Source organism: Populus nigra, chromosome 6, assembly GCF_951802175.1.
Source record: "Populus nigra chromosome 6, ddPopNigr1.1, whole genome shotgun sequence".
Lineage (NCBI taxonomy): Eukaryota > Viridiplantae > Streptophyta > Magnoliopsida > Malpighiales > Salicaceae > Populus > Populus nigra.
Genome location: NC_084857.1, coordinates 9,839,665 through 9,856,611, shown reverse-complemented (window position 1 = coordinate 9,856,611; position 16,947 = coordinate 9,839,665). Strand labels below are relative to the sequence as shown.

General features: G+C 32.7%; 2 protein-coding genes across 3 annotated transcripts; one reads left to right on the top strand and one right to left on the bottom strand.

Annotated features, from left to right (window-relative positions):
- Nucleotides 1-252: 252 nt before the first annotated feature.
- Nucleotides 253-3,224, top strand: LOC133695914 (uncharacterized). Of its 2 annotated transcripts, XM_062117891.1 has the most exons (7): nt 253-1,005; nt 1,226-1,343; nt 1,480-1,826; nt 1,925-2,056; nt 2,130-2,228; nt 2,388-2,500; nt 2,570-3,224. In XM_062117891.1, exons 1-7 carry the CDS (start codon nt 581-583, stop codon nt 2,899-2,901), a joined length of 1,566 nt encoding a protein of 521 aa, XP_061973875.1. In that variant the 5' UTR covers nt 253-580; the 3' UTR covers nt 2,902-3,224. The 2 variants fall into 2 exon arrangements, with proteins under 2 accessions (XP_061973875.1, XP_061973874.1); XM_062117890.1 differs by having other exon boundaries at nt 257-1,005; nt 2,388-3,224.
- A 95-nt stretch (nt 3,225-3,319) lies between these two features.
- On the bottom strand, nt 3,320-5,612 carry LOC133695915 (1-aminocyclopropane-1-carboxylate oxidase homolog 4-like). The gene is made up of 3 exons (XM_062117892.1): nt 4,980-5,612; nt 3,840-4,227; nt 3,320-3,708 (listed from the first exon to the last, which is right to left on the bottom strand). The coding sequence occupies exons 1-3, from the start codon at nt 5,567-5,569 to the stop codon at nt 3,460-3,462; spliced, it is 1,227 nt and encodes a 408-aa protein (XP_061973876.1). The 5' UTR covers nt 5,570-5,612; the 3' UTR covers nt 3,320-3,459.
- Nucleotides 5,613-16,947: the final 11,335 nt, after the last annotated feature.

The following is a 16,947-nucleotide window of genomic DNA, read 5'->3' as shown; positions in this document are numbered from 1 at the left end:
GAAGTTGCTCAAGCTCCAGGATTTTCTAATCTGTGCAGCAGCTGCCAGTTTTGCAGTTAGCGTTTGTTTTGGTTTGCAGTTTTTGCAATGTTGAATTCCTGTCAGTTCTTTGGCTTGGTTTTAATTGTTTATATTATATTTACTCCATTTTTATAGCTTTGTAGGGTAACTCGGTGAGATCCTACCTTATTCCTCTTTTGATTACCTCACCTTGCATAATATTTTCTCAAGTTCTTTTTTCCCGTGATAAAACCATATTCCTTTCCTAGCATTTCATATTGTACATGAAAGCCAGATCGGGCAACAATTCTTGTTTCAACCTACTTGAAAATAAAGATAAGGTAAAATTTTATTGCTATCACCATCCATCATCTACTACCCAGGTTCGGGGCAACTTATTGTCGTTTCCAAACACACAGACTTTGTATAAAACATCTATATCTCCCCCGGCCCCTCCTCTATTCCAGTTCAAAAGTTCCGCAAATCCAACCTGTCCCTTTAAAATCTATGAAAGGAAACCTTAAAATAACGGTCACCTGCTCATTTTCCCGCCCCAAAGAAGACTCCAAATCCTTAAAAAATGCATAAGCTCTTTCAATTTCGCCATGAATATCTTTCCTTTTCCATTAAAAGCTGTTATAAAAACCCTAAGTTTCTTCTACCCATTTCACATTTACACAGCTTCTCCAAAACCCAGGATCTAGACTTCATTTTCGAGGAGGTAGAAGTCCTCGATTCTTCAAAACCCACAAACCAAAAAAACCAACTTCCATCAAAAACTAACGAACCTTCCGATGACAGCCACCCCAGTGAACGAATGGAATCGACGGTTCAGATTTCCCATCCTTGGCCTGAATGGGTGGATTTGATGGAATTGCTGTTAAAGAGAGGGTACTTTGAAGCTGGTGGAAACCCAGTTGGAAACAAGGAACTGGGTTCCAAGGACGCGAGTTGTATTAGAACCGCGTGCCTTAATTTTGCACGGGATCGGTTTGGACTAATAAGGTATCCGAGATTAATTTGTGGGTGAATGATTTGCCTCTAACTTTTGATATTTGCTTCTTTTATTTATTTATTTCTAGAGTAGTTTCAGTTCCAGCTTTGATTTTAAGCAACGTGATTATATATTTCTGTGATTATTGTTTCTAATATGCATGCCACCTGTTTGATATTGGGTTAATGTGAGAGAAATAGCCTCTCTTTCTCATGCTACTTTTGCTGCCAGGTACTTCTCGAGGAAAGATATTGGGGTTATTGCAGGATGCGGCTGCCCTAGCATAGATAGAAAAGTTGTAAACTCTGGGAAACGTTTAAGAGCACATGTGGGCATCAACGAAGGACATGTATGTACTAAACTTTTTCTCTCGAAAAGAATTTTATAGTAAAAGAAATCTTTTCTTTTTATTTTTTCAGTGTTTCTTGGCAAATTTTCTAGATCAATCAGTAAGGGATGCCTCTGTTTATTGGTAATCTTCGTAGGTTTGCAGCTCCTGCAACTTAAGGGGAGACTGTGAAAGGGCATATGTCAAAGCACGAGAAGATGAAGGTGGGCGAACTGTGGATGTCATGCGTATTCTACTGACATATGGGCTCGATTATGTTTCCGGTACAGTGGAGAATAAGCCATGTCAAAAGAACAAAATGGTTAAAGAATCAGTGAGAAGGCTGCTGAAGGAGTTGGTGGGCCTTAGCAATGACGAACTTGTCTCTGACCTCCCTAATGGCAAACCCTTGAAAAGGGGTCTCCCTTTACCAAATAATTCGACTACACAAGATAAAGGCCCAATAAATGTTCCAATGAAGCCTGGCGATTGGCTTTGCCCTGAGTAATTTATGATTTGATCTTTAGGCATTTTGAATTTCGAGGCATCTATAGTTTTTTGTCTTCAAGTGGCTAACCTTCCTTCTATATATTGTTTGTTAGATGCAACTTCCTCAATTTTGCCAGAAATGTTAGATGTCTGCGGTGTGATGGATTGCACCATGAAAGGCTAAAGCATCTATGCGAGGATCAGGATCATCTTCCATTGAAGAAAGGAGACTGGATTTGTGCAATGTATGGATTCTTAGATTTATTGGTATTCTATTACTCGAGGCTCTGCTTTTCCGTTGACTTTTTATTCCTACAGATGTAATTTCTTGAACTTTGCCAAGAATACAAGATGTCTGCAATGCCAAGAGAAGCCTCCAAAGCGGCACCTTAATCCTGGGGAGTGGGAATGTGAATCGTGGGTTATTTCCACTTGCAATTTTTCTAGATTTATAAATATGCATACTTAACGTAGTTACTCTCTATTGTTCAATTTTTCTAGATTTATAAATATGCATACTTAACGTAGTTACTCTCTATTGTTCTATCACAACCATACTATATATATATTGTGCAGGTGCAACTACATCAATTTCAGAAGAAACATGGTATGCTTGAAATGTGATCATAGAAGGCCAAAGGCATCAAATTGTTTAAAGTCATCTACTGAGCTTGAACATGGCAAGGGAGGTAATCCTGAGCAGAGTAGATTGAAGTTTCTTCACAGTGGAAATGAAGCCGCTGATCATAATTTTGTAGGAGTGCATGGAACACATCACAACAGAGGTGCAGACGTGTGGAGATTTGTGGAAGAAGAAAGAGAAGATGATCATTCAATTTCATCGAATGAGGGTGTGAGATTTGTAGATTTCCCTATTGCGGGAGGAAAGAGCAGTTTGTCTCAAAATGCCCAAAAAAGAGAGAGATGGAAGCTAGAAATGTTGGAGAGGAGCAAAGGTGGTGTGCATGTGGAAGAAGATGAAAAGGAATTTGAATATGCCAACACTCAAAGAAGATTCAAGTACCTTGAATCTACTGATGATGAAGATATGGCTGAATGGTTTGGACATGGAGGGAAAAAGGAAACATGATGTTCTGGAACTGAATCTGAGAATTCTTGATTGAGAAATGCGTTGTTGATCAACACGCACATGATGTGGATGTGACAGACAACAGAGAGGTCAATGGTAAAATTCTTCTTGTGGTTTTGCAAACTTGATGAATCCCTGTTGTAGATGAGATGGAAGTTGTCAAAGTGCATAAAAGAGGTCACTGAGAAAATTGTAAGAGGACATGTTTGTTACCGAATTAATATGGTGAAAATTATTTTGTTTCTTCCAACCTCTAATATATGTAATATAAGAATGACAGCTAAGTTCAAAAATATTATTACACTGGAGCATTTGTTCGTTCACTGCTTATAGTAAACTTTCAGAGAGTTTCCATCCAACTCTTTTGTGAAGAACCGTAGCATACAGTCCATTACTTGCACACATTTGATCATGGGGATTGTATGAACCAAATAATGCCATTATGCAATTAAATTAACCAACTTCTAGGCATAATAAATTACAGGGAGAATATTAACTGGCTACACTGTCCAGTAATCCATATTACAAGGTCGTGTTCTTTCTTGTTTTCTCCATGCCTCACAGCTTGTAGTAATTTGTCAAAGATTTTCCATCCAACTCTTTTGTGAAGAACCTTTTTATATAATCCGTGTATATAAACTCCCGGTAAACAGCTGGTTTTTCTGGTGATATTAGCTCCGGAAAAGGTCCAAACAAGCTATCCCTCTTGAGTGGGTTGAAGAAAATTGCAATTGAAATCCGTGGTTCATGGCAACCATTAGCCAACACTCTATGCTCATTGCTCTTGTACTCGTCATTAGACAGAATCTGAAACTCATAAAGGAACACATTAGAATTTAAAGCTTCAGAATTTCATCCTATTTGCACATCAATCTTTAAGGTATCCAGGGTGATAAGTTAAAGAGCAGTGAGACTAGTTACTGGTTACTAGTTCCTACCTGCATTATATCCCCAACATTGATGACAATAGCACCAGGGACAGGTTTAACATCCACCCAACCCTCCCCATGTTTAACCTGCAAACCACCAATCTGATCCTGCAGTAATACTGTTAAAACTCCAGGATCTGTGTGAGACATAATCCCGACTGTTAGATCAGGCTGGGGACAGTAAGGATAATAGTGGGCTGCCATGGTCCTAGCATCCAAAAATGTCAAGTCCTTCAACTTCCCTGCATTTAATCCTAGGCCTTCACATAACAGTTCCATCAACAGCTCTCCCAATTGTTTGGCGCATTCATTCCAATCAACAAGCTCGTTTCTACATATCGCAGGGATTTCTTCAAGCTCTGGTAAGTTAGGGCCAAGAGTCATCTGGAGTGTGTCCCTGCAGATGGAAATACATTATGGCTTTTGTACCAGAATAATTGAAAATCTGTATCCCAAGAACGCGTGAACACTGTCTTTCTCGACATGTATTATTGCACATATCCATTAGATCAGGGACTATTACCGTTCCTTCAAGTGAAGTTTTGAAAATTTTGGAGGATTATGCTGTTGGAAAGATTAGAAGAGGGGAATTGACTGTTAAACTATTTAAAATCAAGGAATTCATACCCGTGGATTCCCATATACCTCATATGTAAATTGAAATTCACGGACAAAAAACTAGCCAATAACTAAATGGTATTCCATTCAGTGGGAGGGAGGAAGATGGATCAAAAAAGTAAAAAGAATTAAATTATTAATTATTAATTTTTTTTATTAACGTGTTAGATTAATTTTTTAGACTATAAAATTAACAATCATGTAAAACTTAAATCTCAATTAATTTTAAAAATTTTAAAACTCAAACTAATAATTTTTAAAAAACAAATTTAAAATCTAACCAAGAAAACTATACCAATTATTAATTATTAATATTATAGGACAGGGATTCAGATATATCAATAAAGAGAAAATTAATTTTCTTATGCATGTACCAGTTCAGAATCAGAATTGAATGGTCTACTTAAAATCAAATTGAAAAGAGACTTTGCTGCGGAAGCTGTCGCTCTGATTGAGAATACCATTGATATCAAATAGTACAAAAAAAAATATTTTGGAATTAGAAGGGTACATAAACAGGGTATTTATTACCTCCAACTAGCAGCTTTAGAATGAAACAAGTCGACGTTGGAGAGGAAGGAGACGCCAGACCCCATCTCTCTACGATACCACCGCATCTTCTCCTCCGTGGGCAGTTCATGAAACCCCTTTATAGCTCCAATCGTACGGTCCAACACTTCCAGAGGAACCCCATGATTAACAACTTGAAAGAACCCGAACTCGCGACACGCACGTCCAACTTTATCCACTACTGCTGACCGTCGATTCGAATCCTCCAAGCCCGAGATATCGATTGTGGGGATCAGATTGGATTCAGAATCGGGTAGTCGGGTACTCCTCTTGGATTTGAGATCAGACAGGGTCTCTGGCGGGTGAATAAAAATCCGAGGAATTGAGGTGATGCCCGAGTCAATTAAGCCCTTGACTCCGATTTTGGAATCATCAAACTGTTTCACTTCTTTTGAACGATCGTACTCTTGATTAGCAGTATCATTGATCGTCGCTGCCATGACAATTCTCTTGTTTCTCTTTTGGCTAACTGTTTTGCTATGGCAGGAGTAGTATTCTCTGTGGTGGCTGTGAGTGTTGCCGATGCAAAGAGGGAACTGGATAGAGAGCATTGGAAATTATCAGTCTTCGTTCATCTGAAAACATTTTCCTTTAATAAATTGCTTAAAATATCTATTAAAGTCTAAAGTGTCTTTTTCCAAGTTCCGGAATTAACTTCCGCTAATAACGTGTGAGATTCAATCAAATAGAAACAGACAATTTTAAGTTTCGTCGATTCTATTGTGTGCTGTCGTTAGGTTCTTCACTTGTTGTGGTGTGAGGTACGTGGTTTTAATTTTTTTTATTTTTAAATTATTATTTTTAAATAATTTTGTAAAAATAAACCTTGTAACAATAAAAACATATATTAATTTTATATCTTTTAACAAATAATTTTTTTCATATTTCCAAATAAGCCGGTAAGTATAATTGGTTTTCTATTATTAGAAAGGTCGCCTAACTCATTTAGTCATTTTCATGCCGTTGAATTCACCCAAATTGAGTTTAAATTTTATACATTTGTGTATTGTTTTTTGTTGGCAAATTGACAGTGACTTGATAACTTGAAGGTTAGTTTTCTACTGTCGGAAATGTCTTCCCACTTTAACTTGCTCTTTTGTTTTCTAGAAGTCATCGTCCTGTTTAAGTTTTAACTCATCAAGTATGCTTTATAGGACTATATACTAAAATATAATGTTGAGCAGTTAAAATATGGAGAAAATAAATCATATTTTAATAGTCAAAATAAAGTATCAATAAGATGATGTATAGGGTGAGGGGTGATTTGAAAAGCTTGTTTTATATTATTTAAGGTTTTATGTAAGGTGTGAATTGACATATAATAAAAAAAAAGGACTGATCTATTTCTTATAAACTATGTTAATGATTTAATCTCTTTCTTTATTTGAGATGGAGTTGAATTTACATTTTAATATGCCATTATTATTTTACAACATGTCATTTGGTGTTTAAAGATTGTAATTGAACATTCATACCCTTCGATGGCTGGAATGTTTGACAAAGTTTGACAAACACATGTCAATTTGGTGTTTAAAGATTGTAATTGAACATTCATACCCTTCGATGGCTGGAATGTTTGACAAAGTTTGACAAACACATGTCAATTTGGTGATTAAAGATTGAAATTGAAAAAATAAATTTGAGAACAAAAACAGGAAAAAAAAAAAGGTACTGTAAACTACTACGGTATTTTACCTGGATAATTTTAACATATTTAGTAATATTTCTCTGTACGGGAATGGTATTGATAATTTAGATAACTAACTCGTAAATTAATAAATAATGTTTTGGGGAGTGGCTGTCGGCCCAAACCCCCCCCCCCCCTCTCTCTCTGGCATAACCTTGTTAACTCCTTTTTTTAAAATGACTAAAGTGTCATTGTATTTTATTTTTTTTTACTATTTTTTCACTAATTTCAATTAATTAAAAATCAATTCACTCAGCAAACTCACTACCGAAGTGAGGGAAAAAAAAAAAGAGAAACAATCTCAACTTTGAATTTGAAATCGTAAAAGATGAACAGCAACCCGTTTAAGATCCTTCATCTCTCAATGAGAGAATCCCAACCAAACACTGCAAAACAGCAACACCACGGAAAACCAAACCTGCCACAGACACCACCACCCCCCTAACCTCTAACACCACCACCACCACCCATCACAGCCACCGCTCCTTTCTCAACCCTTTAAAATCAAGCACCATGCAATTCACTCAACCATATCAACAAGAAATTCACATTAAAGATTCTTGGAAAGAATTATCCAACAGGGAGGAAGGGAAAGGGAGAGAAAGAAACCCAATCTCGTGTTTAATTTAAATTTAATACAAAATTTATGTAACGAGGAGATCAATGAGCATCAATCGGTTCAATTAATTTTTGGTGTGTTTTGAATTTTGGGTGGTGGTGTTGCCACGGTTGGTAATAATGGTAGTAAGAAAAAGTAGTAATTAAAGGGAGGGGCCATTGAAAATCCGGGTATCAATCAAGCTGTTGATGTAAATTGCTAGCATGATGACCAAGATCATCATCTACTTCTCTCTCTTTTTTTTGTCTTTAATTGAGTTAAGGATTTTTGGTATTTGAGGTTGTAATAAATTGCTGCGGAAGAAGAAAAAGGACACGTGCTTATAAAAGGAGAGGAAGAAAAGAAAAGAAAGCATAGTTTAGTCATTTAAACTGGAAAAGGTCAACGAGGCCCTGTTAATAGCCATTTCCTTTGATAAATAGTCTGTTTTGTTTTATTTTATTTTATTTATTTATTTTAAAAAAGAAGAAGGTGCAATTCCATAGAGCTCAATAACAAAGCAATATTTTGATATGCTACACATCCTTGGAAGCTATTAGAAATGCGAATCGAATTGTTCAAGTCACAACGGTAGCTTAGCATAGCATGGAGTTCCTTGTCTCAAAATAAAGACCTAGACAACAAAAGATTGCTTGGATTCTAAGAAAATTTATGTGATTCTGGTTATAGACGTAAGGTTGTCTGATCATTACCATCATAGAAGCGGGCAAAAAGTTGCAGCTGGCTACAATTGCAGCAGAAACATGGATCTCTCAGGCTGCAGCTCAGCCTCCCTGGACGTTCAGTGCTCCTATAAAAGATAGATGATGTTACATTTCAACATTATCAACAGGAGAAGGAGAAGACTGTAGTTTTGTTTTGTGCTGGAATCTGTGGTAAAGCGTTGCGTTTAATTTACAACAGTCCAGAATTATCAACGAAAAGAAAAAAACAAAGAGAGAACCTAGTGATGTGAAGCTTAAACAAAATCTGACTTCGTACGCAGCAAAAATCTGTGAGCTTAGAAGAAATCCAATGATTTGAAAAGGCATAACTTACAAATTACTTAACAACGACAGCTTGTTGAATTACCAGACGGAAGCTCTTGTTCCATTCAAGTCGCCAGCTGGCCATTTAAAATGAGCTAATATAACCATCTAAGTGGTAATCTAATGGTAAGAGCTTAAAACTAAGAGGTTTGTTCTATCTGTTGTTTCAGGTTCTAGCCCTGTGATTGCTCATATGAAAGCTACTGGAGGCTTACATGGTCGTTAACTTCAGAGCTCATGTGATTAGTCGAGATACACGCAAACTGACCCAAACATCCACGTTAAACTAAAAAAAAAAAAAGAGCCCAGGTTTTTTTAAAAAAAAATAAAATCATGTCATTCTTTCTATTATTTTTTTAAATAAAAAATTCATACACGTGTTGTCTAACTTTCCTATATTTTTTTGTGTCTTTTTATTTTTTGTCTCTTTTTTTCCAATCTGTATTTACTTAAGAAATAAAAAAATAATTGACCTTTAATTATAATTAAATTACCTAAACTAAAATTTAATGTACAAAATGAATTAATGAAAAATAAACGGTGAGTACTTCACATTAACATATGTCAGTGTGTTAAATATTGTTTCTCTAGGGTGAAAATGTCACTAATTTTAATGTTTTCTATACTAATTAATAATTTATTTATTTTTTTAATTTAATTTTAATCTGAACAAAAAGATTGGGACGGAGTGACTAAATGTTGTTTTTAATATCTCCCGCTTCATGCACCGTGTCTTTCCCTACTGCGCCACCACTAGACAGCGTGAGGGTGGCCAGATGATGGAGATCCAAATGTTGAGGTTCCTGAATTTTAAGAAAAGTTGAATTCAATCCAACAGCATAATTTATGTCAATTATTGAGGGGCAAATTGATCAATATTTTATCAATTTTGATTTTAATTAACCACATCAGAATTGCATCGGGTAAAATATTTCAACGTATGGTGGATTAAAACAATGTAATTGATCATTTTGATCTTCCAAAAAAAATCATTAGAACTAGCTATTAGTGATAACATAATTTTTTTTACAAGGTTTATTAATCATTATTAAAATAATCAGGAAAAAAATCAGCCTTTTAACATTTTTGTAGACACGATATATAATAACTAAATTATTTTTTAAAGCAAAAATTTTAAAACTAGCATTTAAGAGCTTTTTTAATCTTTACTTTTAAAAACACAATAAAATAACTAAATTATCTTTAAAAATAAAAAAAACAATGAACCAATGTTCATGGGTTTTTTTTGTATTTTAATCATGTTTCTTAGTTATAATTAAGTCGACTAAGGAGCAATTTGGTATTTCAATAAATATAAGATGTTATTTAAAAATCAAAAATGGTTGGCACATGTAATACAACGTCTTTTCAGGTGACATGTGTGACATTACCTAACGATCAAATGCTAACTTCCATAGTGGCATTACCTAACGATCAAATGCTAACTTCCATAGTGGCACATGTATTTTAATCATGTTTGGTATTTCAATAATGTATTTTTTTTATTTTAATTATGTTTCTTAGTTATAATTAAGTTGACTAAGGAGCAATTTGGTATTTCAATAAATATAAGATGTTATTTAAAAATCAAAAGTGGTAGGCACATGTAATACAACGTCTTTTCGGATGACATGTGTGACATTACCTAATGATCAAATGCTAACTTCCATAGCGGCATTGAAAGTAATGCACCAAGCTCTTCTAGGTGGTGGATGCCTTGTCGATGAAAGATTGACGGTGTGGCTCCAACAAAGTATTCTTCTTCTCCTTTCTCTTTCCCCTCTTCATGCCTTAGGTTTCGTGTGTGCCCTTAAAAAATTAAAAGTACCTTATCAGTTTGTATTTGTATTAATTTTGGTTTTTATTTTTTAGATTGCTACTTATTTTGATTTTAATGTTTTTTAAGATGATTTTTTTTTTAATTTCATCCCTAAATATTTGATTTAATTTAATTTTATATCTAATTTGGTCCTTGTTAGTTTGATTAATGTTTTTTTTTATCATTTTCTTGATTTATTTTATTTTTTATTTTTGTCCCTCGTTATTTTATTTCATTTATTTTTTATACATATTTGATCGTCATTTTTTTTATAGCAATTTTTTTTTTATCTTTTTTTATTTTTTTTTCAATTTCATCCATCGATATTCGAATGATTGAAGATTTTGTTTCATGATTTTTTTATGTTTTCTTCTATAGGTTAATCCTGATATCATGACTCGAGTCACGGGGTTTAAGGATTAACTCATTTAAACTCAAATCTTTTTCATATCTTTTTTTATTGATTTTTTAAATTTTATTTTTGGACATTAGGTTACTGGCATTTGAGCTTTGTGATTTCTTTCGCTTTCTTTTTTATGGAGTTAATCTCAATCTCATGTCCTGAATAACGGATTAGTTGAGTTAGCTTGAGTTGACTCGGGTTTTTTTAATTTATTTTTTTTAGTTTTGCATTTAATAATTTAGTTTGCTCGAGAGTTGACCTCCATTGTTTTATTCAATTTTTTTTGTTCGGGGTTATACTAGTATCACAATTGGACCATGAATTTAGCATGTTGATTCCAATATGTTTTTTGTCTTTTATTTTTTTTTCAATTTGTCCTCCATTGTTTGATTTTCTGATAATTGAACTTCATATTTTTATTTATTTTTATGAAGTTATATTCTCATTCAATTTTTGTTTTGTCATTGTTTTTTTTTATCATTTTCATTCAATCATATTATTAAATTAATCGAGTTTATTGAACCTATTTAAATCAATCACTTAGGTTCCAAATTTTTCTTACTTCTTTAAAAATATTATCGTAGTTTGGGTATCTTTTTAAAAAATATTTTGATCTAGCTAGTTGCAGCATAGTGTTGAACATCCATATCGTATATGACTAATTGCTATAAACATTGGAGGCAAAAATATTGTTTTACCTTTCTTATCATATAGGTTTTTTTTTTTGGCATGGTAGTCGACTTGGTTCAAGGCCCGGGTCATTGATTTTGGTTGGGTCACTGGGTCATCTTGAGTCAACCCCTATTTTTTTTTTAAAAAACAAAACAATGTTGTTTTTGTTAGAAAAAAAATAGCCAACAAGTATAACTGAGTTTTTGACTGAGTTACCCGAGTTTTTATCTTCCCTTATTTTCTTTTAAACCCAACTTGTTGTTGACCTTAGATCAATCAGGTTCTAGATCGATTCGTTGAGTCGGATCGAATTTTAAAACTATATTACGAAACATCAACAACACACCTATGCACACGCAAATTCAAGGTGATTAGTGTTCGATAATTCTTAATAATTATTCCATAAATGTGAGCGATCTCTCCAGTAGATAAGAATTTGATGTCAAAGAAGGGAGGTGAGGCCGTGAAGTTAATACATGGCGATTAAGTAAGTATTGATGGAGGGCATATATCCACTTACGTTCGTTTGGTGAGTTAGCTGGAGAATTAACACCGTCGAAGTTATGCACCGAGCAAAGTATCTAACTGGATGAAGAAAAACTAAATGGGGGGGGGGGGGGGGGTGCCACAGAATAGCGTCTGATAGCATGTATTAAGTCAATTTGGTGGAGGGAATAAATAGCAGCAGGCCTCTGTTTTTAATGTCATGGCCCGTACGAATGAAGAGAATTTAATGGAGCTGGCTTGGTATAATTATATTTCACCAAAAAATAACATAACAAACAACGTCGGCATAATTAATTTAATCCAATCTACATTGCTAGTTAATGCAAGCATCATCAGCAAGATGAACTAAAGTGCTCAGGCGACCTTCCTAGATAATTTAATCCCCAACAATAGGAGAATTAAAATCTAGAGCATTCATGGTTTCCCACTTTATTATATGGTTCCCCACCCAATTCCTTTGTTATGTCTTCAAATACTGAAGGATACGGCCATAATAGCTTTTTAAATATCTTACTATCCATGTAAAATTAAGCACTTGCCAGGGTGGATAAAAACAAAACATTTTCTCTTATTTGTAAGAGCACCATAATAGTTAGCTGTAATGAAAATATTTTTTGTTTTAAAAGTGTAAGCCATCAGAGTTCACATTTCATGCCATATTATGTGAAGTAAATTATTATATATCCCCTCGTCATTTTAATTAGAAAACGCAAGCATGTGAAATATATTTTCTATTTTATTAAAAAAAAACCAGTTACAAGAAAATCAAGATTACTTAGAAACCACTATGTTTTCAAAAAATTCAATTTTTTTTATTAAAATTTAATATGATTTGTATGTTTTGAATTGTTTTGATGTGCTAATGTTAAAAATAATTTTTTAAAAATTTCAACACAAAAAATTATTTGAAAAACAATTATTACTACACTATCAAACATATTCTTAATCATAAAAACCCTTTAAACGGTTTTTTTATGTGAAGTAAATTATTATATATCCCCTCGTCATTTTAATTAGAAAACGCAAGCATGTAAAATATATTTTCTATTTTATTAAAAAAAACCAGTTACAAGAAAAGCAAGATTACTTAGAAACCACCATGTTTTTAAAAAATTTAATTTTTTTTTATTAAAATTTAATATAATTTGTATGTTTTGAGTTGTTTTAATGTGTTGATATTAAAAATAATTTATAAAAAATTTCAACACAAAAAATTATTTGAAAAGCAATTATTAAACCAAACATACTTTTAATCATAAAAACCCTTTAAACGGTTTTTTTTCTGACAGGCATGGGCGAAATCTAATTTAAAATCTGTTGAATTTTATCTACATCTTATTTAAAATGTATTGAATTTTATCTACAGGGAACTTGACTTTAACTCTAGCGAAGTTGCTATGGCATATAAATGTTCCAAAATCATGGCAGAGCCGTCAAGCTTGAGTCCTTTTAATTTATTAGAGAATTGAAGAAGAATGGAAAAGGTTGTGGGAATCAAACAACTCCGTGCATCTAAACACGAAGTACGCCTGGTAATCTCCTTCACTTCTCTCATGGAAGCTTCACTTTCCTGGATTTTAATATTGTTCATAACATGAAACTTCGATTCAGCACGAGTAAACAAATTGATGTTTTTGCAGAAAAACTATCCTGCGGTGCCGCAATGGGTAGTTGTTATGTACAACACCGTCTTCTTCAGGACATGCATCACTCATCCAGACTCGAGAATGGATCGTTTTTGTGCTGATTGCTACTCTTCTTTGTGCTCAAATTGTCTTCCAGCTCATGCTCGCCATAAGCACGTCAAGGTCCATGATCTCTCTTAACCTCATCAATCTCATCTTCTTACTAGTTAATTTGCCCAGTTGAATGGCATTGTACATGTATGTGTGGAACTTGATTCTCTGTTCTCTACATGTTTTCCATGGTGCTGTAGATTCGAAGATATATCTATAGCGATGTAATCAATCGCCAAGACTTGTCCAAGCTCTTCAACTGCTCTGGCATACAGGTTTTCTCGTTGTTAATTTACTTGCTGTCCTCAAATTTTATATAGGTTTAGAAAATAACGGCCCCAATTTTAAACGGCTGCACTGCGGGTCTTGCGAAGTTTGAATTTTTATTTTATTTTTTAAATTATTTTAAAGTATTGATGTTAAAAAATAATTTTAAAAAATAAAAAAAAATTAATTTAATTTATTTTCAAATAAAAATTACTTTAAAAAATTAAAAATTAATTTTCAAAACAAGACTCGTTAATTTAATTCTCAAGATTAGAGGGAATAATTATAAGTTACTCCAATTAATAAATCATGCAATCACTTAACAAATGCTAGATAGTTAATATATATATATATATATTATTAATGGAATATCATTTAATAGTTTGGATTTTTAGATTAAGTGATTTTTTTATATGATATGAGGATTTTTTAGTCGAGTGATCAATAATTTCAATTTTATCACAATCAAACTTTTGAATTCAAAAGTTATTTTGAAATAAATTCAGACACGCATAACTAATTTATGCTGCTTTTGCTTTGTTCACAGACTTATGTTACAAATAAAGCTAGAGTGCTATTCTTGAAGCAAAGGAAGCATTATCATCGTCACCAACAGCAGCAAATTAGTTTCAAGGACTATAGATGCATCATCTGTCACAGAAGTTTGCAAGATAATTGTTCACACTATTGCAGTATTGAATGCAAGGTGCTCCGCACCATCTGTCTCCATATATACTCTCTCCTTGATTTATATAAAAATAATTAATAATTTCAAGTTGGTATGTGTGTGTGTGTGTATATTTATTTATTTATAGTATATAACTCCCGGGGGTGGTTTTAGTGTAATTATTCCTCTCTTTTTTTAATAATTCTCAGGTTACGGCCATTTATGGAGGCGAGTGTAGGGAAGATCAATACCGAATTCAACATCTCAAGAGGCAAAAATTAAAGCAATCAAGAAAAGGAGTTCCGCTAAGAGCCCCAATGTTCTAACGTACCACGGGGATACCATTGAGATGAATTAATTAGTATGTATTATACTATAATGCGTGATTATATATATAATTCATAGTATAAGATTGTAACTATGCTTGTATCTTTTACACCCCCGGCCCGGGAGAAGAAATGTTTGTATTTGTTTATTAATTAGTCTCTAGGGTTTAAAGTTTTAACCAAGTAAAATAAAACTAAACTTTACAGCAAATACTTAGATGAGATTGTTGTGATAATTTTAATACCTGTTTGTTTTTGTAGTAGAAATCTTGTTTTATAAAATTTTAATTTTTTTTAAATTAATTTTTTGTGTTTTTTATTTTAATATTAAAATTTAAAATAAATTTTAAAAAAAAACATTATTTTTATAAAACATCAAGGTTATCAATTCCATTTCGGTAGGTGTTTTGTTTTTTTAATTCAACAAATATAATTCAAATTCAAAATAAATTAATAATAAATTATGCAATACAAATACAATGTCAAACAAATATAATTTTAAATTTTAAAATATTTTTAAATAGTAAAGATTAAATAAAACTTTTATTTAAAGTAACTCAACTTAGAGAAAATACAAATTTAATTTAATGGCTTTTCAAGTCTGGAATAAAATATATGAAATGAAATTAGAATATTCTGGCTGAAATTTATCCAAAAAATCTAAAATAAACCGAGATTTAAAATAAAATAAAAATTATTTTATTTTATTTTATGAATTGATTTAAAATATTTTAACCATTTCATGTAAAACGAAAAGAAATTAACAATAACATTAGATTTGATTTGAGTAGTTTTTGGCTGAGTGGATGTTGAGCGCGGTACGGTAGCTGAGGCTGAATTATTGGAATTGTGGAGTAGGTTCGCGTGAGAGGGTGTTTTTACTGGTCATTAAGTTATGATAGTATATTGTATTTTAGTAAATAAATTAACTAGCCCCTTGAGGTTCAATAACTACTAATTAGTCCTTGTTCTTTTAAATCCATTTATAACTAGTCCTCGGGAATCCTTATAGTGTGGCTGCGGGTGAGGTTCACCCGCAGTCACACTTCCTAGTGTTTGGTTAAAAAAAAAGTAGGGTGTTTTGCTGGTAGGGGCCACTGATATTTGAAGCTGCACCGCAGGTTTTCAGAAGCAGCAAAATGCTGCTTCTCATGTTGCTGACCCAACGTTAACGGTGGAGCATGGCTCCACTGTTGAGCCATGCTCCACTGCGCACTATTCACTTGAACAGTTAGTTTTTTTTTTGAAAAACTGGTGCATAAAGTTTTTTTTCCTAAAAAACTAGTACAGTTAATTAATTACACTCATATTGTTCACGTGAAATATATATATATATTTTAAAAAATATTTTAACTAAATTAAATTTATTCGTACTGTAATCTCAATTTTATTCCTGATAATATTTTACTTAATTTTATTGCACGCAGGATAAATCATGATAACTGTAGTTATTGTCGAATGAATTTTGTACATGATGAAATTGTTGATTTTTTTTTAAAAAAAATTGTGTTTTACTCGAAAAACTAGTACTTAATATTATTTAATAACACTACATAAATTAGAAGGATATTGCATAATGACGTAGCATTTGTGAAATTTGATCGCAATTCCAATTATGTTTTTGCATTAAAAATCATTAGTGTATATATATATATAACCTCAATTTAAAAAGCATTTTTTTAACCAAACATATTAAACTATTTTTTCTTCAACCTCAATTTCAACCACAGTTTTAACCAAATATCTATTTTTTCAAACCAACCTCAACTAAAAGTACTTTTTATAAAACAATTTTTTTCAAACCATAACCACAAAAGCTACCGCAATACCAAACACACTCTTAGTTGTCACAATGCACTAATTTTCATTCCCTAAATACCCTTATTTTCCTATCAAATTTTCTTATTTTCTCACCGTGACATTAACAAAATCATTACTGGTTTTGCTAAAATTCCAGCATATCCATTATTAAAAACCTATAAAATCCAGGGACAACTCCAAACCTTGGATTGACGAACCATTCTTATCTGTGATGAAGTCCTGATTGCATCTCATTAGTCCAGTTGGGTGCCTTAGAGCGTGTTTGACATTGTGGTTGCGGGTACTTTTTAAATAACTTTTCGTGCCAAAATATATTCTAACGATGTTTTTTTTATTTTTAAAAAATTATTTTTGACATCAGTACATCAAAACGATCC

Coding starts and splice junctions, on each gene's coding strand:
- LOC133695914 (XM_062117890.1), top strand. CDS start 581: ATGCATAAGCTCTTTCAATTTCGCCATGAATATCTTTCCTTTTCCATT. Junction 1,344..1,479: donor TGGGCATCAACGAAGGACAT/GTATGTACTAAA, acceptor TAATCTTCGTAG/GTTTGCAGCTCCTGCAACTT. Junction 2,229..2,387: donor GGGGAGTGGGAATGTGAATC/GTGGGTTATTTC, acceptor TATATTGTGCAG/GTGCAACTACATCAATTTCA.
- LOC133695915 (XM_062117892.1), bottom strand. CDS start 5,569: ATGCTCTCTATCCAGTTCCCTCTTTGCATCGGCAACACTCACAGCCAC. Junction 4,228..4,979: donor TCTAAAGCTGCTAGTTGGAG/GTAATAAATACC, acceptor TTCCATCTGCAG/GGACACACTCCAGATGACTC. Junction 3,709..3,839: donor ATGTTGGGGATATAATGCAG/GTAGGAACTAGT, acceptor TATGAGTTTCAG/ATTCTGTCTAATGACGAGTA.